The sequence below is a fragment of the Larus michahellis genome, chromosome 11, assembly GCF_964199755.1.
Source record: "Larus michahellis chromosome 11, bLarMic1.1, whole genome shotgun sequence".
In the NCBI taxonomy this organism is placed as follows: Eukaryota; Metazoa; Chordata; class Aves; order Charadriiformes; family Laridae; genus Larus; species Larus michahellis.
Genome location: NC_133906.1, coordinates 2,808,541 through 2,833,499, shown reverse-complemented (window position 1 = coordinate 2,833,499; position 24,959 = coordinate 2,808,541). Strand labels below are relative to the sequence as shown.

General features: G+C 48.3%; 2 protein-coding genes across 3 annotated transcripts in view; one reads left to right on the top strand and one right to left on the bottom strand.

Annotated features, from left to right (window-relative positions):
• PCDH12 (protocadherin 12) overlaps positions 1 to 4,890 on the top strand; it is a 10,685-nt gene extending 5,795 nt beyond the window's left edge. The window contains exon 4 of the mRNA XM_074603535.1: positions 4,036 to 4,890. Within this exon, the coding sequence (XP_074459636.1) occupies positions 4,036 to 4,400 (365 nt within the window). The 3' untranslated portion in view covers positions 4,401 to 4,890. The remainder of the gene's footprint in view (positions 1 to 4,035) is intronic.
• On the bottom strand, positions 1,941 to 24,959 carry DELE1 (DAP3 binding cell death enhancer 1). Of its 2 annotated transcripts, none has more exons than XM_074603536.1 (12): positions 24,592 to 24,959; positions 24,350 to 24,443; positions 24,012 to 24,132; positions 23,491 to 23,634; positions 16,788 to 16,843; positions 15,099 to 15,192; positions 14,230 to 14,372; positions 13,312 to 13,470; positions 11,985 to 12,077; positions 8,376 to 8,532; positions 7,856 to 8,120; positions 1,941 to 4,412 (listed from the first exon to the last, which is right to left on the bottom strand). In XM_074603536.1, the coding sequence occupies exons 1-11, from the start codon at positions 24,942 to 24,944 to the stop codon at positions 7,864 to 7,866; spliced, it is 1,671 nt and encodes a 556-aa protein (XP_074459637.1). In that variant the 5' UTR covers positions 24,945 to 24,959; the 3' UTR covers positions 1,941 to 4,412; positions 7,856 to 7,863. The 2 variants fall into 2 exon arrangements, with proteins under 2 accessions (XP_074459637.1, XP_074459638.1); XM_074603537.1 differs by having other exon boundaries at positions 3,780 to 4,412; positions 23,536 to 23,634.

Sequence of the window (24,959 nt, the reverse complement as noted above, 5' to 3'; positions counted from 1 at the left end):
AATTTTAGTTTTTAATCTTCACTGAGATGCGGTGACCAGAATTGTGCGCAGTGTTTAGGATACATTTACGCTGGTGGTATAAGGAGGTCTTCTGCTTTGTTCTTCATTCCTGTCCTGCCCAAGCTCCACGCTGAGCTCTGTTACCAAACTGTCCATGGTGACTCCCAAATCCCTCCTCTGCGTGATGGGAGAGTCATCAATACATGACAATCCCCGTGACAATTATCCAACAGCGGATGACACAGAAATCCACCGGCCACTTTTTGCTCATGGCACTCGGTATCATTAGGTCCTTCAGCAACCCTCCCCCCTCCGCTTTTATGTTGTTGGGTGTTTTAGTGGAGTCAACACCAACATCCACCTCTCCATGTCATTTATCACTGGGACTCCACTAATGACCTCCCTTTGCAGGGAAGATTATTTATTCCTACCCTCGCTTTCCAGCTTTTAACACATACCAGTCCCTAACAGAACCTGGCTGCTAATTCAGGGGCAGCTCAGGTCCCCTGGGAGCCTGGCTGGTGCTCTTCTGAGAGCTTGGGTGTCCTCGGTCAACCAGGACCCCTTCACCCACCTCTTCCAAAGACGCCAACACATTTGCAAAATGCAATTCCCCACCTTGCAAATGTCACGTCCGTTCTTGTCCGAGTGGCAGGTACTCGGCTCTCCCTCTGCTGAGTCTCACATATGATGGTTTCTGTGAATCTGCCTGCTCTAGGTTCACCTTCATGTGCTTAAAAACTTACGTCACAATTTCTGCCTTCCCTTCCTCTGATACCGTATTCATTTGAAGCAGTAGTTAACGAACAGCAGTTAATAAACCAAGCAATTTCATATCTGAGTTCCTCTAGCACTCCGGGGTGAATACCATCTGGGCCTGACATTTTCTACATGTTCCTTTTATTGATTTGTTCTACAAAATCTCTTCTACTGGCATTTCAATTTGAAAGAGTTGGGCTGACTCACGTCCTGTAGCAGAAATTTCATTGTGGAGCCTCCGCGCTCCTCCGCAGCAAGAGGAACTCATTGAGGTTTGCGGCTGCGGTGGTTTTCATTCCAGAGCTGGGCGTTTTCTGTCCTCTTGCTCAGACGGAGAACCACGCTGCTTCTCTCCGTTTGCCTTCCTGCCCTTTTATTCTAGTCAGGAGCAAGCGAAAGAAAGGTTGGGTGAAACAAGAGCTGGAAGTTCCCTCAGATTTAAAGGTCCTGCAGCCAAGAGCAGGGAGCAAAGAGGCTGCCCAGCTCCATCCCATGCGCGCACTGACATGCACTGGTCCCAGTAAAGGGACTGGTGGACCTGCTCAGTAGATCTGTCTGGATGCAGTCGTGCCCCGACAGGTAGCCTGCTAGAAAATCTGTGTTATGGCCAGCCATATCCGTGAAGGGCCGCCTCCCATACGTCGTGGATTTGATAGGAAAAAAACCAACCCACCCTTTTACCAAATTAGTGGAATTTCACAGCAAACGCCAGTGGCGCGTGCTGAGGCCATGCCAGTGTGGCTTCCGGCCCACGCAGCAGTGCTGGCCATGACAAAAGAGGCTGCCCTGCCTCAGTGGTGAAAAAACAACCTTAACCGTGAGCCCAGACCTTCCCAAAGAGGCAACGGAGCGCAGACGACGGAGCTGCCGGGCTCCTTCCTCCTCTCCCAAACACAAACAGAGAAGCGGACTTGCATCCGGAGAGAGGGAGGGAGGAAGGAAGCATTGCTTGGGCTCAGGAGTATCGTAACAGCTGGCTGAGGCCGTCTGGCTCTTTGTGCTATTCGCAGCGGGGGGTGTGTGTGTGTGTGTGGGGGGAAACAGCAGGAAAATCTGTCCCAGCCACAATCGGGGTTGTTTATGCTCTAAGCATCGAGCCAGGGGCTGAACTCTCCGCGCTCAGCACCGTCTATTAACACCTATTCCCCCACCAGCGAAACAAGAGTGTTCGCAGCAGCAGATGAGAGGTATAACTTTATTCATTATAAAAATAATAAAAAAAACCAACCCACCAAGGCCAAACACCATTAAAATAAGGCAGTAAAGAGTTATCGGTCAAATTAAACATACCTAATTACAAGGTTTCATGGTCACAGGACCATCAGCCTACAGCGTCTCGGTTCTCCCCGCAGCGAGCGGACTGCTGCTGTGCTCTGCTCCATAGCCGAAGCGTCAAAATATTCAGGGAATGCTTCTCGCAGCCCGAGGAGCAGACAACTGTGAATGTTTTAGAGCAAAAATGTGGGATTTCAGCACGCTTGGGAGATCTCATAAAGAACAGTCACCGCGACGGAAAGAAAATACTGAGATTGCAGAAAGAAATCCTGGAAGTTAAGCAACACAAGAGAATTTTGGGGCTTCAGCTGCAACAAAATCGAAGCGATGTACTTGCCCTTTTCTCCCCACTAGGTTTGAATCCCAACCCTCACCCCCATCCCACCCCAGGACAGAGTTGTTTTTCAGAGAAAAAGGACTAATTACTTAGCTGGCTGAGGAAGGAGACTTGTCTCAGTGATTGAGGGCCCCTGCCAGTGACTGAGGACCACGTGTCCCAGGCGGTGGCAGGGTATCGATTACCTTCTGGAAGCAGCATTAAGTGCATGAGTATGGGGACCCTCCTCTGGGAGGGCACTTTATAAGTCAGAGCCACAAAATCATTATAATAACACCAGCTCTTGCTATCTGGTTGGGACTGCCGGGGTTTTTGGTGTTTTGTTACCAGACGCCAGCGATTTGTTTTGCTGCCCTCCGACTCAACGGCGTTTCACGAGCCGGCGGTCGCCTCCAACCTCCCGGTGGTTCCGGGTTATGCTGTGGAAACGCAGCGACGCGGGGCTGGACGGCGGCGTCTGTGCATCCCATCACGGAGCCTTGTTTACCAACTGCAAAGCTCTACTTTAAAAAACAAGAACCCCCGTTTCCTTTCCTGCCGTCTGATGAGGAAGCTATTCCAGGCTCACCCTGCTATGGGGTCCTTCCTTTCATTTCCAGTTTATGTCTATTCATGGACAGTTATAATCACTTCTTCTTTTGCCAATGCTATTTTAAGCATAAAGATTTCCTTTGTCGGTGCTTATCCCATCAAAATAATGACAGGTTGCAGCCGGATCCCCAGTGAGCGCTTGCTTCCTTAGGCTAAGCAACCCCTACCTCTTGGGGCGTCCGTCATCTAAGCCTGGACCCGCTCCTGTTCCCACCTCAGTAGTTCCCTCTGCACTTCTGTCTTTTCAGATCCTCTTCCCTACAGAGGGATCATCAGATTTGTACGTAACGTTCCCAACCAGGTCTCGCCAGACCTAGTGACAATGCCACGGCTATGTCTTCGTGCCAACAGGGAATAGCTTGACCAGCACATTGTCTGATTTCATTTGCCCGTTTCGGGGCAGAATCGCATTACTGGTACATTAACGAGCCCGCAGCCACCACCCACACCAGGCTCCCGCTGCTCCTCATCTGTTTCTCTAATTGATGAACTTTACAGCTCAATTTTTTTTGTTACTAGTCTTCTACCATCCAGCTGTGCATTTTATAATCCAGAATTTAATTCCGCTTCTGTTATTATTGCTTTTGTAATAACCCGTTTCTTCGCGGACTCAATATGCCTGCTTAGCAGCAAATTCCCACCTGAGAGTGACCCTTAAGGGAAGTCCACTAGTGACCTTCTTTCTGTCCGATACTTCCCCCTCGAAAGCTTTCCATTGTCATCTCCCCTTTAGTCAGTCCTAACCCCTCGCTTGCCCCGGCTTTGCTCACAATTTAGTGAAGCGCCACTTGAGGCTGCAATAAATGAGAAAGCAAAGCGATCGTAATGGTTATTATATTAAAAAAAAACAAAACCCAACAACCCAACACAAAACCTCCAGTAGCTTTAAGCCGGTTCTAGTTTGTTTGGTTTTTTTCAAGCTGCTGTTTACAATCAGTCCTCTCACAGTTGATTTCAGGAAGTCTCCTCATCTCTCAGTATTTTTTTTGTCTTTTGTGCTTTTTTTTTTTTTTTTTTTTTCCCTCTCGTCCACTCCACGTCTCACCAACAGTTCTTGTTTTCGCTCCCTGCAGAGCTGGCCCTCAAGAGGCTGACGGCTGCTGACCCGGCCTGGGTGGCTCGGCTCTCCTTGCCGCTCACCAGTAGTTACAAGGACAACGTCTTCTCCCCCGACTCTCCGCATTCACCTCAGGATGAGGAAGCTGCGAGGCAGGAGAAACCAAGGACCTTTGAAACATTCGGCAAAGGTGCTGGGTCTGACTCGAACGCCGCTGGGACGAGACTGGCCAGCACTTTCCTTTCAGAAATGAGCACCCTCTTTGAAATGATTTTGTCCCAGAAGGTCCAAGTCCACAACGAAACAGGCTCGGGGCTTCTGCGGCAGCTGTCGGCGCGTGGGAAGAGCCTTGGACTGGAAGACGGTGCTCCTGTTCTGTAGGCAGCTTGGTGGCTGTGATAAGGAGAGAAGAGTCAGACAGAGCTTCTTTCCGCTTTCGGGGTGCACACGTGTGCTTTAACAGGGTCATTGTATCATCCACACCTAGACTGATCACGACAGGCATTTTTCTTCCTTTGCTTCGCCCCATCAAACTTCTCCACGACTGATGTCACCTTGTTTAGTTCCCTTCTACCTGCCTGTTCTTGCCTTCCCAGCTTTCCTCCTCTCCCACCCTCATCCTTCACCTTACCGTCGCACTCCAGTTGCACAACAGCAGGAGGGTCCCTTCCTCCCAGGGCAGGCCGATCGGGGTGGGGGGGGATGTTGTTAAATTAACCACAAGCACAACACAGTCGAGCTACACCCACGTGATTGTAGACTGTGCACCACGGATGATAAAATATTACAGTCATGGACTCTGCAACATGCTGCAGAGTCAGGCTCCAGGATCTCAGTCCTTATTTAAATAAAATTGATTTTTTTTCTAACACTACCGTCTCGGGAACAAGGTGCACTACAGGTGACATGATGATCTGTCTGCAGAGAGCCTGAAAAGGCAACTCAGAAAGGGATATCTGCCTCTTGTCTCCCGCCGATCCTTTCAGCTTTCGTGGTTCTACCACTGCGAACTTGGCATTTTGTAAAACGCCCCAAAACCAGCGCTTCTGCTCTGGCATCTCTGCTACGGCTGCACTAGGTGCCCACAATTTCCTTCTCCAGGCTCTCTTTTGAGGCCATTGGATTTTGGAGCGTAGTCCTTGCCCAGAAGCAGACAACAGATGGCTGGAGTCTGCCAAAGGTAACCTGGGAAAAGGGAAGCACGAAAACACTGTTCTGAAATATTCAGTCATGAGCTTCACCCATACTAGGGGTTTTCACTTTGATCTGCGTGTATGTGAGCTGTAAGACAGTTTTAGGGTAATAGCACGTGTAGGAAAGCTAAGATACGGATATTGGTAACAAAGGAAGGTGGTGTAACCGTGGGGATTTGCGCTCGCAGAGAATGGAAAGACAACAGTGGCGTAACCACCTGGAGCGCAGTTGTAGGCTTACGCAGCGGTGCACGCATGGCAGGTAAGTGCTTCTGGATGGTGTACACACAGGGCTCTCTTCTGTACCATAGTTTGCGCCTTGCAACTACGACAGAAGACACCAGAAGAAATGTGGGGCACGCTGGCAAAGCGGCCGTGTGGGCGGGTGGGGAACCACGCTATGGGAGTGAGGGTCAGCCACCACCTCTGCTGCCAGCAACGCACAACATCCTTGCTTGTGACTACATAAGCGAGGCTGAGAAGCGACTACCAGCCTCCCCTCCGGCACAGCGCAAGGCCAGCAGCGCTTTATACACACGGCTTTCATTCCTTCACCATCTTTACCTTAAAAATACTGCGCTGACTTCTCCACAGACACCGCAGTTCACAACGCAGGTTTCTCCAAAGCTAACTTGCTGTCATGCCAGGTGTCTCTGGGTGATATTTTTTAATTTCCTCTTTACTGTTGAGTTAAAAAAGGACAGGCAGCACCACCCGGCAGCCATGATCCTGGAGCATCTCAAGGGTGTCTTACCTGTGTTCCTTTTCCATGCACCTAGAGGTGTCAGTGCCCTGCTTTTAGTGCGTGCACACACAAGCCCCAGCAGCAGACAATCATACAGATAATTTCAAGCAGAGTAAATGAGAAAGTTATCCCTTCCTGTTGCTCTTGGGACCAAAGGGCAAAAGCAAGAGAGTAAGATTTCCCCCGGCAGACTCTTTAATATTCAAAATACCCACTGTTGCATTTGGAGTTTCTGAAGTGCTTTGCAGATGACCCCATCGCTGACAATAAACTACGCTGATGGGTTTGCCCCAGCCTGCTTACACTGCCGTTCTGCTAATAGAAATGCCCTGCTGTTTTGTTTCACAAACAAAACCGCCTCTTGCACCAAAACAATGACAGTGAGCCAAATTCTAACTGAGATGCAGCTGTGCAAACCACGAGGGAGGCATATCTGTGACTGCGAGGAGATGCAGCCCTACGGGATTCCTCTGCATCTTGAGAACACACACAGAGGACAAACACGCGGCACAACCTCCCGTCTTGCTCTGGAAAGTTACTTTGATGTGCCTGTCAAAGGACAAAACTTTACACAAAAATACATTATAATAAGAAGACTAAAAAGGAGACAAATTCCTCTCTCGGTTCAATTTTCTGATTCTGCAAACTGCTTTCAACCCCCCCCAGCCCTTACCCCCGTCCTGTCCTGACCAATGCGTAAGCACACTGCGGATTATCACAGAATAGGAAATCCACCCGAGGAATTTCCTGCTAATTGTATCCTGCTTGATAAAGGAAACGGGCTAAGAAAATTTGGTCTGAGAGCAGAAGGAGAGACCAGACTAGAAGAACAATCGGACGTGTTGAGCACTGGCTGTGCCCCTCCCTGGCTGAATGGAGCCCACAGCAAGTTCAGGATGGGGCCGTTGGCTTTTGTTTTTCAGAGCCTGATCTACACAAAGCACCAGAGCACCACGGCTACAGGAAGCTGGACAGTTTGTACAGATGCCCTTGAACCAGTTTAAACTGGTGTGGACAAATGTCTTTTTCCGGATTCAGCTGCCCCAGTGGAAGAAATTACCGTACCAGCTGCTTGCGGCTGTCTGCCTGACGGTGGTTACTGCCCGCTGGGAGCATTCCTTATCCACTTCAGTGAAAATGAGCTCGCGTGCTTAGCAAACACGTACAATATAAATTTTGAAGCAAACCTTGCTCATTGTGCCTCACAGGGGTGTTCCCACGGGAGCAGCTCACTGCCAGAGCTGGAGGAATAATAACTGGGGACAAAGGACGCTGACAATGGTGCAGGATGGCTGAGGACAGCCGTTAGCGTCACCAGTCCAGCTGGATCCATAAGCCATATCCCACAAAAACCTGTGTCCCAATAACGAGAATTCACTCTCCTGCTTGCACAGGTTTGAAAGCAGATTAAACTGCCACGATGGCAATGTAGAGACAAGCCCAGATTGTGCTGGTAGCAGAGCCACTGTGGGCACCGCTAGCCTTGAAGTGAGATCAAATCGCCTCAGAGGGCGCAGGCCAGGCCCATCGCAGAGTCAGCTGCCAGCATCACCATACGGTGGCTTGCAAAATTCACTGGGGGACCATGTGCAAGATGTGGAGGGCTACTGGGATTATAGCCCCAAATCACAGCACCATGGGTGGCGTGGTGGGAGTCTGTATGTAGCTCTATGCAGAAGTGCAGGAGCCTAAAAACGTCCTTGTATTGGAAGGCAGAGGGCCAGACGACGTGGTGGCGTAAGAGATATCACAAGGTTTATTCTCAAAGCCCTGGTATTTATAAATGGCTCCTGTTCCATCAACAGAAAGCTTTCTCTCTGCACTCACTGCTAGCCTGCTTCCAGCTCCACACAGCCTAAGGAGGGCTGCCTTCCCTTCTGCCTGCGTGTGTCACTTACCGACTGCTCTAAAAACAGCAGTGGTGGGGCTCCAAGCACTGCAGCTCCAGTGACGTTGCCCCGTTTCCGAGGGCACGGCTCCATCCTGCACCGCCGAGCATCATCATGTGGAGTCCGTCTGCGCTCCAAGAGTGGGGCAGGGCGGAGGCAGATTGTCTTGGCTGGGTGGCGTGGAGTCCCGCAGGCACACGCTCAATAGTCCAGAAACAGGGGCTAGAGGAAGAGGCTCTTATTCCGGAAGGGAAGGGATGCTTTGTTTGCACATCTGAAAGTACATTAAAACATGATATTAATGACACGTCGTACTATGGGAATGGCTTCTCCACTTCAGCTCAACTGGAAATAGCTGGTAAGAAGTAGAAAGAACTGAAAAGTAAAAGTGTTCCCTTCCCTTCAGTAAAAAGGACTCCTTTTTGCCATGGCCCTGCGCTACCCTTCTTCTGGCAATATGGGCCTGGCTTTCACGGGGTCACTACACGATGCAGTCCCGCACACCCTCTTCCCCCGCTGCCCGCGGTACCTTCCACCTCCTCTTCTAACACTCGCAGTCTCTCCCGGGCGTTCCCGTTCCCCGCAGCAGCTGACTGTCGGTAGTGCTTCATCGCTTCTGCCAGGTTCTGCTGCACTCCAAGGCCCTTCTCATAGCAAACGCCCACATGATACCTGCTTTGGGCATCCTAGCCACAGGAGAAAGCACGGCAATCAGCCCCGCACAACGGAGAAGTGACGACAGCACATGAAAGGAGAACAGAGAGTCTTTAACACCTTCTTTAAAGTTTACTGCTCTATCTTTGGTCACCTTCTTTGAAGTTTACTCCTCCATCTCTCAGACCACATCTTCAGTAATTGAGTCCCTTCTCCGAGCACACCGAAGCAGAATTTCTTACCAGCTATCCCTGACTCTGCTCTTTCCTATCGTTTCGCAATTAAATTCACTGATTTCCCTTGGACATCCAGGTCTGTGTCATGGGAACAAAGAATTGGCTGTCTCTGGAGAACATCCCGATTGTCTCAGGGGTCAGAGCTAAGAGGACTCGGGCAGCCTTGACTGCACCCACATCCTGATCACACCCAAACCCTGAGCACACCCTGTGGACTGCCCTAACGCACACGTCTTGTGAAAATATAACAAATGCCAGAGAGGTATTTGCTGCCAAAGGTTGGAAGATTCCCCTTGGCAGCATCAGGCCTTCAACACCACAGTGCACCGCTATCTTGCTCAGCCCCACCTAATTATATTCCAGAAGAAACCTCAAGCGGCAGAAATGAAATCAAGCAAGTAAGTGCCAGAGAAAAAGCACCTGAACTACTCAGACATAACTACCTGCTGGGCACGAACTAGAAAGCAGAGGATGTCACTGCAGATGGGTCTGTGAAGCCAAATCCAAACCTGTGATACGTTTCCATGTCGGCTGTGGACTTCACCTTTGAGATCCAATAGGAGACAAAGAGCGTCACACATAGCAAGGAAGCAAGATGATGGTCCTGAAGACATTGAAAAGACAGCAGGGGCTAGTGGTCACCCAGGCCTTTTCCAGCAAAAAAGCCAGCAACATAACTTGAAGAGGATGACTGCCAGAAACAGAATCTAAACAAGGCTTTGCAAAAAAAGAAAATAAGAGGAAAAAAAGGAAAAAAAAAAAAAGGAAGTAAGTAGCAAGTTTTAATAAAGCCATGAGAACAGAACATATTGCAAGCGTTGCTGTCTGGGATGGAGCTGGTAGAGGAAAGCGAAGAACTCAATGAGTGGGTGCTTTGCAAAATGTTGCAAGTCTCGGTTTATGACAGCAATAAACTTCTTTAGAGAAGAGATAAACATGTTGAAGGATTGGCACTTCAGATGTGACAAGAGACAGGGTTAAAGAAGTATGAAGTATTCCACTAGCCATCTCTTATATGATGAACGCCTCAAAGACAAGACCGCGAGGAGAAGAGATCCCCAAATTAGCATGGCATAAGTGACTGCGATATTCTTTGAAATCTGAAGGTCAAACTCGGTTCTCCGACAACACTTTTTAATGCGGTCTTTATATTCCGTGGTTGCACGCAGAAAATAAGGGAGGATAAAAAGTGGTAACCAAAGTAAAACAGTTCTCTGAAGCGTTGTTGTATTTGGAAGAACACTCGTCTGAGTTCCCCCCTTGGCTCTAGCACAGAGCAACAACCTGAGAGAAACACTGAACCCACAACTTATTGTGCCTCTTTTCCCTTTTTTGGAGTCGTAGCTAAATGGTGCCATCCTTGCTTCACCCACGTCCAGTAAACATAAATTCATACTCCAGAATAACGGGAAAAGAACGTACTCACAGAGCCCTTCTCCCAGCAGAATGCGTGGGGTTCCATCCCAGGGAGCCGAGGCACAAGCCTGCCGCCAAGGATGAGGCTGGGGCATTTCCACAGCCAGCATCCATCAGGAAGCAGAGATGGGGAAAGATGATTGGGTTCCGAGAACAGTCATGGCTGCGATTAAAACACGCAAAACACCAATCTACTGAGGTGTACCCCTGGGACCTGCAGCTACCTGCTAGATTTTTCTGTTGTTAAGGGCTCACTAGGCATTCAGTAAATGAAAATCGTCTATTTCATGAGATAATTCATTGTTATACTGTGCAGCATACGCCTCTGACATCAGGCTGGAAGAAAGGAGTCAATGATGCAGCTTATGAGAGATCTTTAGCTGATTTGGAATGAAATACTGTATCGTGATGTCTGAGCTGCTGTGGCTAGTCAGGTCTAGTCCCACCAGTGATCTGACAGTGTCTGCATTCTTAAAAGTGTGTGAAAACTGGAGTGGCAAAGTTTGCAAGTATTGTAATGTCATTCGGCGTGATCAAACTTACTGTAAAGAATTAATTGGAGAAGATCTCACAAGATCAAGAGTGGGCAACACAATCACGGAGGAAACTTAGTGTTGACAAATGCAAAATAGTGTCTCTAGAAAGAAATTTGTGAGTCACTGTGATAGTTCCCTGAAGCCATCAAGTCACTGCTCAGTGGCATGCAAAAGGGCAGACAACATCAGGAATTATTGGACGGGAAAACAGAACAAAGCAGAGGATCTCATTATGTCAGATCCCTGGCACACCTCCATCCTGAATCCACTTTTAGTCCAAGCATCTTAAAATGGTCAAAGAAGAATTAGAAAAATAGAGAGAAGGCTGACAAGCAAAACGGAACAGCTTAACTACATGGAGAGACAAACTAAACTAGCGCTCTGCAGCCTGCAAAAGAAATGACTCAGAGAGGACACACTAAAGGGCGACCGAATCACAAGTATTAGCCAGAAGAAGAGGGAATAGCTATTCATTATTTTCCATTATACAAAAGCTGTGGGGACTGAAGTTAAAATGAACAAGTTCTTCAGAAAAAACCAGCTATTACAACACCGTGAGAGCTGAAAATGAGCGAACAATGTCGCAGCGCTGTAAAGAAACAGAACTGTGGGATGCAGAAACCTGGCTGCAAGACGTGGCATGTCATACTTCAACTGCTCTAAGTGCTGGTAAGGGTTGAGGAGCAGTACTATGCCAAGATTGTGGCACTGCCCTTCAAAAAAATAAGCCTGGGTCACTTGGAGAAAGTTCAACAGCAAGCCAGAAAATTGTTGGTGATCTAGACCACGCGATGCGTCAGAACGAACTCAAACGACGGGGGAAGGCTGAACGGAGATTCAAGTATTTAAGTACGTTACAGGTCCCTGCAAAGAAACAGAAATAACTTTTCATCCTCTCTACAGAAGGGAAGAAATAGCGGGGCAATTTTGAAGAAGAGATTCAAGATAGACGCAACAAACTTCTCAAAATGATACAGTAGTGAAAGAGTTTGACTGAAGAGGGTGTAGATGCTCCATAATGGAAACCTGTAAAATTATGCCAGATGAATATAAACACCGGTGCTAGAAGAACTACTCCAACCCAATAGGGATATTTCTATATTCATGTTTTGTAGGGTCTGTGTCCCAGGGCCTGTTTCGTCTCCAAGATGCACCAAGGCTCCACTCTCTCCTTTCAGACAGCGTGATAAAGTCCCAACACTCACTCCCATCTCCAAGAAGCCCTAAAATCTGCCACCTATAACCTGCAATGATCCCAAACTGAGAACAATCGTAGCTTACAAAGGCAGTACTTACACCGTTCTTCGCTGCCAGCAGCAGGTACTTCAGACCTCTCTTTTCCTTGGGTTGCAGCCCCCTCATGTAGAACACCCCAAGATAAGCCTGTGCCTGCAACAAAACCACATAGTACAAATCAGCCTGGATTTTCCCCCTTAATTACTCCAGTTCTTTTACTGATTTTGCGAGTTGATCAAATGCTGGGGTTACTGAGGCAAGACGGGTGTGCTAAATACCCTGCTTGCTCAGAGCCTGACTGAGAGAAGGAGGGTCTGTCCTAGGAAAAATGAGTCTGACATGGTAAACATGAAAAGTCACATTTCATCGATAGAACTCCACTATACGTGCAGTAACATAGAATCCTAGAATGTGTTGTGTTGAAAGGGACCTCTAAAGGCCGTCTAGTCCAACCCCCTGCAGTGAGCAGGGACATCTTCAACTAGATCAGGTTGCTCAGAGCCTCATCCAGCCTGGCCTTGGATGTCTCCAGGGATGGGGCCTCCACCCCCTCTCTGGGCAACCTGGGCCAGTGTCTCACCACCCTCAGTGTAAAGAACTTCATCCTAATGTCTGATCTAACCCTGCCCTGCTCTAGTTTAAACCATTGCCCCTCGGCCTGTCGCTACCTGCCCTTGCAAACAGCCCCTCCCCCGCTTTCTTATAGGCCCCCTTCAGGTACATCACCATGCTAACACCGTAAGACCCAGAATATCTTTTCAAACTGCACGGTGGAAGTCAGAGCCAGAGAATGGCTCCTACCCGTGAGCTGTCCCTAAGATACAGCAGATGCACTTCCTGGAACAGCGTGCTACATGAGATACAGTCAGACTGCCAGGACGACTGCCATTCGCAACACAAGATGGCACATGCCTAAACGCATCTCCTAAAGAGTGGGAAAGGAGGGCAGGGTACACAGATCCATGCGGATGAATCATCTTGAAAAGTCACAGATACAAAATGAGGATCTGTTCTTACTTCAAGCAACTCATGGAAGTTCCTCCAGCAAAGTAAGCTGTACTCTCGGAACTGAGAGGAGATGAAACACAGAGCTGTTTTCAACTGTAGGTCAGTTCTCCTAAGCCAATGGTCTAATCTAGGTGTCTAATCTAGGAGCTGCATTAAAAAGCCCAACAGCAAAACAGACAACCACCACAGTGAGTACCTAGTTGCTTCCCATGTGCAGGCAGAGCAGTCTCCCATACACTCTCAGGAGTATAAATACGTAGGAAGCATTTTGCCTCTGGTCCCACAGATGCAGCTTTCTAGGATGTCTTGTGGTTCAAATCCTTTAGACAGTGTTCTCTGCTGGCTCTCTCCGATGAACCCCCATGCTGCGGACACTAACCTCTGTAATCCCGGCCGTAGCTGCTTGCTCCAGCAGAGTCACTGCTTTCTGATGCCTGTCCCATTCATTTTCAGGTCTGTGGCACAAGAGGTATCGAGCGTAGCGGTACTGTGCCATGGGGTGACGGCTGCTGGCCGCGTGGTAGTAATAAAAAGCTGCCTGGAAAAACAGAAACACACTTGTGTGATTCAGGCAATACATGCCCTCAAACATGACATGACTCCCCTCTGGCCGGGACAAGCTTAACCTCTCTGTCTAGATCTATCATAAGCTGCACACGCTTACCCCAGCAGCTCTCCCGCGCCTCCCCGCTGAAGAACACGAGAGTCTTTAAGCGAGACAGTGGACTGCGACTATACGAGAGCCCTCTAACCACCCTGCCTTCTCTAGTCAAAACTCCCCGTGTTGAAGGGGGTGGCGCTGGGCCAACGACACCAAAGCTTACTCTGTGCCAACGGGGATCTGCACAATTACTCCAAACAAGCCGCCTTTGCAGATCTTTCCAGCTCCAGAAGATGCTGACTACGGCCAGCGCGCGCTAGGTGGCAGGCTGTAGCTAAGGTACCCAAACTGGACGGCTCGAGATGTAAAGAAGCCCTCGGATGTGCAACGGTGTTTTAAATACAGTAACATGACAGGTTTCTCCTTGGTACCCTCCCGGGTGCCTGTGGCACAGCCTGTGTACCTACGAGAAGACCTCGGCAGCTATGAGAAAGGGGATTTCAGGAGCACCTCTCTGGGGGGATCTAGGACACTGAAGCCAGCACTGCAGACCCGCAGCTTATATTATTTCCAGCATTTTCTAACGAGACTTCAGACTGTCACACCCATGCATAAGGAGAAAAGCGTCCGCGCGCCCAACAAAGACCACTCTCCTGGTCTGTGCCGCACATATGCAACCCTACAAGCCGTGGATACCTTTTCCAAGTCTTTTTCCGTGCCTCTGCCATGCTCGTAACACAGACCCACGTTGAACTGGGCTTTGCTGTAGCCTCGATCCGCTGCCAGTTTAAAGCAGGTATAGGCTACCCTGTAATGGCCCGCTCTCATACTTTCAATCCCTGAGAAGAAAACAAGGTAAAAACAGGGGAAAAGAAAATGGACAGAATGTAGCCTGAAACGCAGCAACCTCCCCCCCCGCCCTGCTCCTGGGCCTTCTCTGGCCCATATGCCAAGTGCTCTGGTCCACTTCTGGCTGGCTCACCAACCCGCAGTCCACAGGAGCCAAGTTTCCTTAGGAAAAATGGCAACGCTGCATTTTAGGAATTTTTCTAGTCTCCTTGCAAAGAAGGATCACGGGCTAACACAACGTATGGTTCGCACAGAAGCGGCTCGCTTTTTTAGTGCCGCAACTAGTGGTGTATATAGGGCAGGGATTTTTTTCTTAGATCATTGCATCTTCTTTCAGCTCTTCTTAGAGTTGCAATTCTGCAACTGCTTTTTCAGCTTGCCAGGAAGACTGAGATCTCAGACAATGAAAAAGGATACAAGGATATGACAGCTCGTGTCGCAAAAAAAGACAGAGATGGCTTAATTTCCAACTACAGATGTCAGGACAACAGTGCAGGCTTCAACCAAGCCTGGATTTAAATACGCTGATATAAATCAGGTGGCAGGATGGGACAAAGGGCAATAAATCTCTTAAAGCACAGTCGAAATTGCTGAAAGGAGGCTTCAGCTTGGGTATACGCCATCTCTGCCTTCACACAAGACCTGCAACGATTTGGAGGTCCTCCAAAAAGAGAAAAGTGTGGTTTAAGGACAAAACAAATCCAAGTCCACATTACCGAGGATATTCAATGCAATGGAAATGTCAATCCGGAAAATCTGCTGCAACTGGAAAGCAGCTTCCTCTAAACGTCCTCGCTGAGCTGGGTCACCCTGAGGAGTTAAAGAAGAAAGCTATTAAGACAACAAAAAACATACCAAACCTATAGGAGATTATTTCTTGGAAACTGAGCAGTGAGACACATTTGTACTGTACTGTAGTTATCAAGAGGATGATGTAATCTGGTGTCATGCATCCACAAAAAAATCTCCCTGTCCTACACAGCCATCTAGCTAGGGAAGCTGTATGGATATTGCTCGCCTCCTCCCTGGCCAGGGAGCTTGGTGTAGCCTCTCGGACACCATCAGACCTTTCAGAATTTAGCAAATACCTGATACCACTCACAATTCCCTTTTCACAAGGAAAATTAGCCCTTGTTCACCCTCTCACATCATGTCAGCAGCACAAACAGTCTCTGCCAAACATGCACTGACGTATTTGTACACACTTTACACAGTCCCAGCTGAGCCCACACCATGAGCTTACTGAACGCTGCAAACTCCTAATAAAATCCTGCACGGCAGACAATGCCTTTTCTTTCTCAGTAACGAACAGTATTTTTTACTTTACCACAGCTCTGGGAGGTGGGAGGCGGATTAGCCTGGCCTGCAGCTTTAGCTTCCCAGCTTGCGTACAAACGCAGTGCCATCGAGCGGCAGCAGTACACACTGCACACCACCGGAGATGCCACCGCGCTCCGGGAAGTCACGCAGCAAAAATGCCCCTTGCCACCCAACAGCTTTACTGCTCAGCCAGCACTCAGAGCTGCTCACCAGAGGACAAGACATGGATCAACTCCTCTCCTCTCCCGAGAACCTCCTGAGACCTGTCCCACTGCCTACGAACGAGCCAGAGACTCTTCCTATGGGCCCTGCAGAAAGCAGCGTCTCCCAGGACGGGGAGCTCGACGCTCATCCCCCCAGCAGATCAAGCCAATGTCTTTCTGGAGGTCACTTCCATGTCAAAGAGAGGATCCCGCTCTGTTAAATACTGAATTTACTCTGTTCAAACCGTCCTTGAGCAATTGCTCAGCTGACTGATTTTTAAAATGGGGAATTGTCCGCACCTATGACTGTGAACTGCAAGGAATTAGCAGGTTTAATCGCAACAAGAACAATAACAAAATTCACAGCCTTGCAACTCTCAAGCTGAGGCACCCTTTTCAGGCCCAAAGCGTCTTCCGCTCCATAACAGACAAAAGCCAGTCCTGACGTCCAGCTGTAGGAGGAATGACATCCCCTTCTCCAGTCATGGGTTGTCTGGTAAAAACCAAAATAGCACCAGCATGTAATCACCTAGTGAAAGACTGCATCCAAATGCAAACGTGAGAACAGACTGGTGCTACTGGACAGGGTTTGATTTTTTTTTTTTTTTCCATTTTCTTCCAGTTCTTCTCTACCAGCACCACTGTTAAACAGACACCTTAAAGGATGGGGATGCCAATTTGTAGTTCCTGGAACTTTGCTCTGGCTAAAGGATAGGGCAGCATATCACATCTCTCCTTCTCCTGGCCTCCAGCCACTCAGGGCAGAAAAGAGTCTTGTGTGTGAGCAGATCGCTCAGGCTGGGCTTGGGACCGCATTGAGATGTCCTCCTGTAGGAATGGGTCCTCAGGCGCAGACGGAGGGTGTGAAAAAGGAAAGCTCACCTTTGGAGTGCAGAGAACTGTCCCCAGGCTGGAGCTCTCAGAGGTGCGGAACTGCCCTACATTAAAAAAAGAACAAAAAAATGAAGTTGAAGCAATGCTGTATCTTCACCTCTTCCTCTTCTTCCCATCCTCTCTACTCCACAGCTCTCTCCTAGAGGACTGGTCACCTGCCCAGCCAGGGACATTAAGAGCAGAAGGGATGTTGACCAGCCTGACCTTCGTAAAAGCGACAAAATGACACGTGAATACAGTCCTGTAAGGTGCAGCTGGCTAACGCGCCTCCTCCAGAAAGGCCCCCAGTCTTGATGTGAAGACACGAAACGGTAGAGAATCTCCCTCTTCTTCTGAAAGTTTGTCTCAACAACTTGTAATCGCCGCTTTAAACCTCTGGGCTTCATTTCAAATTAAAATACATCTGGTTTCTGCTCGCAGACACTGGCTCTTCTAGGCCTTTTTTCCTCTTTACTAAAAAGCCCATTCTCCTTTTGAAAGTCCTGATACGACTAATCAACCCCTCTTGATTCTTGTCTGTGATTCTAAACAGACCGCGCTGTTCATGTCTTTCAACTGAAGTACTTTTCTGCCCGAGTTGATTAATTTTCTGACTTTTTGCCACTATTCCTGAATTTTCAACATTGTTATTGAAGCGCGGACCCTCTCAGCAGTGTCACAGGAAGGGTAAAATTGCCTCCTTATTCAAATTTGTAACTGCCTCATTTGCATGTACCAGAATTGTGCTCCTGTTCCCATTGCCCAGGGCATCACACCAAGATCTCATGCTTAGGTGCGTGCCTCCCTAGCTCCTTTTCCAGGTAGTTTCTTTCCAGGATACAGTTCTGCCGCTGCAAGGGGATGATCAGACGTGCTATTCTGGCTGCATCGGATGCAAGCTTAGGTTATCACCCCAACGTGCCCCCCTTGCTCATCGCTGCCCTCTTAGATACGCTGGCACAGCCACGTGCTCAGCCACTTTCAATCAGAATTATCTAACGAAAACATCACAGCAAAGGCTAAGCCACCTCGCTCTTAGCAGAATTGTGCTGGAAGTGATTACACAGGCATTTACTCCAGCTACTCCAAGAAGACGGTGACCTCCAGCAAAGAGGACGAACAGGAGAGGGCTGACGGAGGCCAATTATTTTTAACCTGAATCGCCACAAGCGGCTGGATCCCACTGGACACCCAACACCAGGTGCTGAAGCCCGGACCACTTCAAGCCAGTGCTTCTAACCCAAGAAGTAGCTGTGTCCCCCCGTTCCCCTCCCAAGCTGCGTGGCTGCAGAGCAAGGAGATAATATGAGTGAAAAATCAGGTTTTTTGGGTGCCCAGTTCCCTGATTCCTGGCACTATACAGCTACACCAGCACTTGTGTTGGCACAGCGGCGGAAACGAGTGTGCAACAGGCGGAATTGCTTCTTGCAGTGCCTGCACCGTCCTACAACGCACGCGGAGCCCTGGCCGATGTTCCAGCGGCAGCCTCATTATTCCCAGATAAACAATTCCCCTCTGGCTGTATTAAAATGTATTTTATCTGAACAAGCCCCACTCACCCAACAAGCAAGATCGCCATGGCAAACACAATTTCTATTCATCATTCCATCAAAAGTAATACAATCTGCGAATTTATTAGTTGTGCTTTACATTTATTTTCAGATCAGGCATAAAATTATCGGATCTTTCTCACTGTAAGACTCTATCTTAGAGTTCAGGTATCTCCCTCATGATGTAATTTATTTTTTTGCCGTACATACAACAACAAATCTCATTGAAAAAAACGTCTGTATTAAAAATTCTCCCAACTAGTTGTTTAAACAACATTAGTACGCTCACGCTTTCAGGAAACTTTACATTTGGCAGAGACATCTACTCCTAAATCAGCGATTCGTCATTTACTGAGAAAACATGCTGTAATTTGGACAAACTACTACCCCACGAAAAATAAACAGAAATTAATTCTGAATTTTATCAGGCTGCAAAACTGTCGCCTGCCTCTCTCCCACTGGAAACCTGTCTTCACCCAAATCCCTGCAATCTCCCTAGATTAGAGTTACCGCTCCCGAAGAGCATAAGGTCACCTGGAAGGAAAAAAGAGGGATGCACCGATCCCGACACCCAGCCCCGTCTCCTGAAGGACTAGATTAATGAATTCTCTCGGAACTCACCTTTGAGGCTGGGCAAGCCTCAAACCAAATCTCTTCACGGCTGTCCTGACTTTGAAGACTCGCCGGTTTCAGAGCAGATGCCTCAGCACCAGGCACACAATCTAAACACATCACCTAGGCTCCTTCAGCAGTAAATGGAGAAATAAAAGCACCCCCGGGCAGCAAAGAATCCCATCCCAATTCAGAAGAACGAGACGACCAGCCTAGATTAACCTTCAACCTGATGTTAGTTCATACAAGTGCACCCCAATTGTTTGTTTCTTACTTCCCAAAGAATGGTCAAGCTTCAGCAGAACTCCATAGGAAACTAGGCTTTGAACAAATTCATCGCTATATTGAAGACACAAAACCACGTTAAATTATTCTTGAGGTTGTGTGTTCAACGCACGCAAAAGCTGGGAACACCACGGTTGCAATTTTCTGTGCAACTTCATTTCTACTTCTCCAAACACGTGCTACGATGTAACGTGACTATTCATCCTTTATTCCATGCAATCTTGCAGCTTTCAGTGTACTGGATGCCCAACGCTCAGATATTCAGCAGCTAATAAATATTTTGTATTTTCCCACTGTTCATCCTGTACTAATCAAATGTTGCTCAAAGCTAGCTCCAAACAAGGAATTAATAATCTTCTCATAGACAGTCTAGATTGCTCATCCCAAAACATCCAAAAGCTTCACAAGAATGAATTCACAACAAGAGCTGGACAAAATCCAGGATTTCTGCCTCATGGAAAATTTTAGTGTTTCCAATTGGTTTCATTGTGCTTTGAAATGAAAACACGCTTTCGAAATGTCTGTAATCTCCGAATTGAAATAACGAATTTTACAGTTCTGCCAGGGGTAAAATACAACTCCCCAGGGCAGCATTCAGCTGCTATAACACTGAGACTGGCTGTAATCACCCGCTCGTTCAATATGTGCCTTTAACTTTCGGCAAAAAAAGCTTCGAGCGAAGCACGAATTGCATGAAAAAAATAAGATGCGATCGTGCAGCTGAAGACTTGCTGATAGTAATATCCAGAATGCTATTTATAGCAACTTTTAAATGAATTTCCTCAAGTTTTTTTGTGTGGTTTTTTTTTTTTTTTTTTTTTTTTACAAACACACTAAAAGTAATAGATTCTATCATATTGTGTTATGTTAAATCTGGAACGGCTCATCTGCAAAGCTGGGATGTTTGGATCCATCGCAAAGATCTTTGCAACTTGAGGTAACGAAGCAGCTGACAGCAATAGCAGATTGTCACTGTACACCGAGACCAGCACAAGCAAATCTGGAAATTAACTGAAACTGAAAGAAAGGGTGAGGACACGGAATTCTCTCTATAAAGTCCTTTGCCATTGCTGGCAGCAGCAAACCGGAGAAGTGAAAGGTACATTCTGCTCCGCTCTGAGTTCTGGAGGTCTGTTCTCTAATGGCAAGACTTTGCTACCAGATTCCCCTGCATCATCTGCCAGGCGTCTGTCCTTCCCTTCCTTCTGCTCTCCCCAGCTTCTTGCTGCATTCTGGTTTAGTGAGACTCATTGCCTTTCGGTAGCTAAACACCAGAAAAAAAAAGATAAAATCCTAAATCTTAGGCAGCTTTTTCTGTAGGAAGTAAAACATACTCTGTGAGAAAGGTATCGCCAAGCTTCCTGTTTTCCACAGAAAGATTCACAGGACTTCTCACGTTACAAAAGTACGCATTTTTTCAGAGCCCTCAGTGAAAATTCCTGAATCTCTTCACCCTGACTTTTCTCAATAAATTCCCACAAAATGGCTGTAGAGCATAATGTAAGAATGTAACCTGAGGACTTACGTGTTGAGCAAAATCAAATTATTTCTGACATATATTATCTCTGACAACTGAGAGTTGCAGATGCTTGGGCAGAAAGTGTAAGGAATAAGGATTATAAAGTCACGCTTTTCCTGACAGAACTTTCCAGCAATCAGCTGTTCTGTGATCTTCTGAGCAGGAGGTTTTGGCTGGACCAATTAAGTTTAATTTCAATGTGCAGTTTTTCCTAATCACTTCTTGGAACCCATTTATAGTTCTGGCCCGCAGCAACGAGTTCCACGATTTACCTGTGCACTGGCCAAACTTGTACTGCCTTTGGCCTTTTTGCAAACCCGTTACCTGACCAATTCTGTGCTGCTTATTATATGTGTATTATGAAAAATATTGTCCCTATCCACCTTCCCTCAACACTTTTAGTTTCACAGGGCATTAGCACACCCGCTGCCACTTCTTTTCTTAAGCTGAAGAGTCATTCTCTATTTGTATGCAATTGTCTCCTTGTCCTCCTTTTCTATGCCATTTTTGTTACAGTTTTTATGCCAGAGTGTCTTTTCCTTAAGAGTTCAAGATGTGGCTGCGTCGTAGACTTACACAAACCTACGATACTGTCTTGTCCTCAGTTCCTTCCTTTACAATAATTAACATTTAATTGGCCTCACTGCTGCTCAGCACTGACTTAACCTTATCAAAAACATACCCACGGTGACTTCAAATGTTCCCTCTGCAATATAACTATTAATTTGACACTCCTCATTCTGTATGTGTATTTACAGTTACAATCCCCTGCGTATAGTAATTTAACCTGCCTTGGGATTACCCTGGTTTTAGTTCTGGTGTAATCTTTTGCTGTGACTTTCACATTTAACTGTCCTGAATAATTTTGTACCATTTGCTTCTTCTGTCACCCGACTCGTCACCTCTTTTTTCCAAATCACCGCTGACTGTACTGAACAGAACAGGTTTCAACAAAGGACTTAGGGGAATCCACCAGCAAATGCTCTCCAGTGTGAAAACTATTTCTTGTACTTTAAGGAGTTACTAGCCCAAGAGTAGCCCCTCTGTCTTCCCTCACATCAGCTTTATTTCTCCAGACAGCTTTGTTTTAGGTTCTGGCTGAAAGATTTTCTGAAAGCTAAAAGCTGGATAATCTTCCTCCACCAGCCTGTTGACTTCTCCAAAGAACTCTTAATAGATTTACAACTCTCTTAAATCTCTGCAATGGAGCAAGCTGGCCTGAGAAATGGCTTCCTAAATCCTTCCAAGACCTTTGATTCTTTGATATAGCACAATCATCCAGGTATCTAACATCTCTATTCTAGAACACAGTTTCTATCAACTTAGAATTACCTTTTTTGCAGTTCTGTGGCTCAAACTACCCCTCCCCTATCCCCCCCCCGCCTTTTTAAAAGCCAGTGTCCAATTTGTCAGTGTTCATCCTTCTGGTCATACAGTGGATGTGAGCACTGGAACACATATCATCATTAGAGGCTTGGCAATTTCATAGCTTCTGAAGAACATCTGAACAAAGAGCACGTGGCCTTACGACTTGCCACTGTTCAATTTATCAAGTTTGCCTAAAAGCTCTTCCTATTGACTCTCAGTTTGGAAACTGTTTGTCAGACACACGTTCACTCCCCGAATGTTCAGCAGTGCCAACTGAAGGCATCGCTGTCTCCACTTATTCCCCACCACTTCTCCCAGAGGTCCATGTCCAGTAATCTGCCAGCCAGGCAGTGTGTTCTAGTGCTTGTTAATATGCTCCAGGCAAAAGCAGATGGGTTAAACAGTCTAATTGGCAGTTTAGGTAAATTAACCTGGCTGTTTTCCTGGAGCTAATTAGGAGACATGGAAACAAAATGCTCCATTTGCCAACTGATGGGAATGGTAACCTCTGGCAGGAGATGGGTTTGATAAGCAGTGATGGGCAGTAGCTTAAATCAGCACAGAAGAAAGCCAAAAATCTGGAAGAAAGCAAAGAGGGGAAACCCCTCTGACTTCTTCTGAAACACCTTACATCATCTCATCAACATTTGTGGGCTGGCTTTTTTATGTGCCTCTTCTACACCAGGATCATATGCTGTCCCCCCTTCTACCTGCTCCAGCAGGCTTCCTACTTCTAACAGTTTTCCTGAAGCCATTATTAGTGTTTATACATCTAGTGAGCAGCCCTATTGGAGGCCTCATCTGATCTTCCTTGATACGACTTTAAATTTACCGTGTTAAGTCATGCTTTCCTGGAAGAGACTTCAATTTTTTTGAAGTATATCTTCCTATTTTTACAAACCTCATTTTAATGAGAATGTCTTTGATACCTCCTTCCACTGTCTTATCTACAGCGTAAGCGGTTGGAAATACATCCTCACCTTCCTGGAAGAAAATAATTCCTTTAGTTTCACACCAGGTACACAAGTCTCCCGGATCACTGGTACACTATTCACCTGAATCCTGCTGACTGCACATATCTGTCCACAATAAAAGAACAGAAACTGGATACTGTAATTACGTCGCTAAAGCAGACCAGTATTGGTAAAGCCCATGTCACCTGCACAGTTACAGTGCAGGCTCCTCCTTGCCTTCAGGAGCTTTTTCCTCCTGTCTCTGGACTCCTGACTGATCTCTCTGAAGTTCTGTCTTTCCACTCTAACCTACCTCCTCAAGCGTCAATAAATACAATTCTTGGCTCCGAGCTTTGCCTTGGGGAACCTCAGACTGAGAAGTCCTCCTGCCACAAGTATCCTGCCCTGCGGCACATAACACATACCCACTTCTGCCCAGGGCTGGCTCTCTCCTTGCCCTGAGGGGATACCTGAGGATGAGTTCTCTGATACGACCTCTGGACTTGCTTCCTGCTGGAAGTGGGACCCCAGCTGCGCACTGGGACAGCTGGTTGAGGCTTCAGTCACCCCTGAAATATAGAGCACAAAAGAGTTCCCGTTAGCCATGCAGTGTCTGCTTTAGGAGACACCACCATACCGTATATCTACCCAGCGTCCTTCTGCTCTGACCACAAAGCCAAGCAGGAGGAAAGTTCAGGGAGCAGAGTCCAGAATGGAAAACAAAGGTATGGGCATGTGGGATGCAAAGTGGGATTGCACCGAATTGTTAAGAAACGAGATTCCCCTGACAGATACCAGCCCTCACTCTCCCCAGAGAGCTTGAAAGCTGCTTGTCGACTTCTCACAACAGCTCTATTCCAGACTTAGTTAACATATCACGTGGCAGAAATCCTGTCCGACAGCCGGGCCCTCCCGCAACCCCTTCTCACAAGCCAGAGCTGCTAACCTGTCTGCTGAGAGGGCAATGAAGAGAGCCAGAGAGACCTGTGCTCTCTCCTGGCGTCCGGCAGCGATCTCAGCCACGAGACCTGTCTGACCAGCTGCAGAAGCAGCGCACCGAGCGCTCCCTGAAGAAAAAACAGACATAAGTCTCAGACAACAGCCCCGTTCCCTCTTTCTGTCACGCTTCCATGTGGCCGCATGTCCACAGCTCCATTTTGGGGAGCTTTCCCACCACGGGGCGTCTCGCAGCGCCCACAGCTCCCATCCCCTTTCACCCCCCCCCCCCCCAAAAGGTCTTCTGGTGACACCCCTCACGGGCAGGGCCACCAGGCTGCTCCTCACCCAGGTGACTGCCTCCAGCACCGAGTAGCGGGGCACGAGGCCGGGCAGGGGCTGCTGCCTTCCTCCTCCTTGTCCATTCTGAGAACCCGGCGCTCTAAAACGACCAGAAAACACCGACACCGTGAAGCCAGAAATCAGCCCTCAGACACCGCCCCCCCCCCCCAACCCCATTCCCCCTTCAAGCAGTGCCCTGAGGGCAGCGCGTCCCCCCCGGCTCTCGCTGCGGACCGGGCCGCACTCACCGCTCCGGGCTGGGCCCGCGGCTGTCGTTCGGCGGGGTGGCGGGGCCGGCGGCGCAGGCGGGGCGGGCGGGGGGCGGCCAGCAGCGGCCCAGGCCGCGGCCCAGCAGCAGCCGCCACATCCCGCCCGCCGCACCGTAGAGAGGGCGCGTTGCCCGGCGACGGCGGCCTGGGCCATAGAGAAGGGGGAGAGGCCGAGGGAGCGGCGGGTCCCGACGGGCTTTCCGCGGGACGGCGGCGGCGGCACCAACACCGGGCGAGGGGGAGAGGGGAGCCCGCACGGGCAAAGCGCCGGGGGGCGGCTTCGGGCGGCCCCAGCCCCTGAGGCGAGGGGGGATAGAGCGGCGCCATACCATAGAGAGGAGCTAGAG

Bases quoted from the DNA above. Each gene is read 5' to 3' on its own strand.
- DELE1 (XM_074603536.1), bottom strand. From the start codon at position 24,944: ATGGTATGGCGCCGCTCTATCCCCCCTCGCCTCAGGGGCTGGGGCCGC. The intron at 23,635-24,011 runs GTTAGCAGCTCT...TCTATATTTCAG, and splicing joins ATTGCCCTCTCAGCAGACAG to GGGTGACTGAAGCCTCAACC. The intron at 14,373-15,098 runs GTAATGTGGACT...TTTTCTTCTCAG, and splicing joins CATTGCATTGAATATCCTCG to GGATTGAAAGTATGAGAGCG.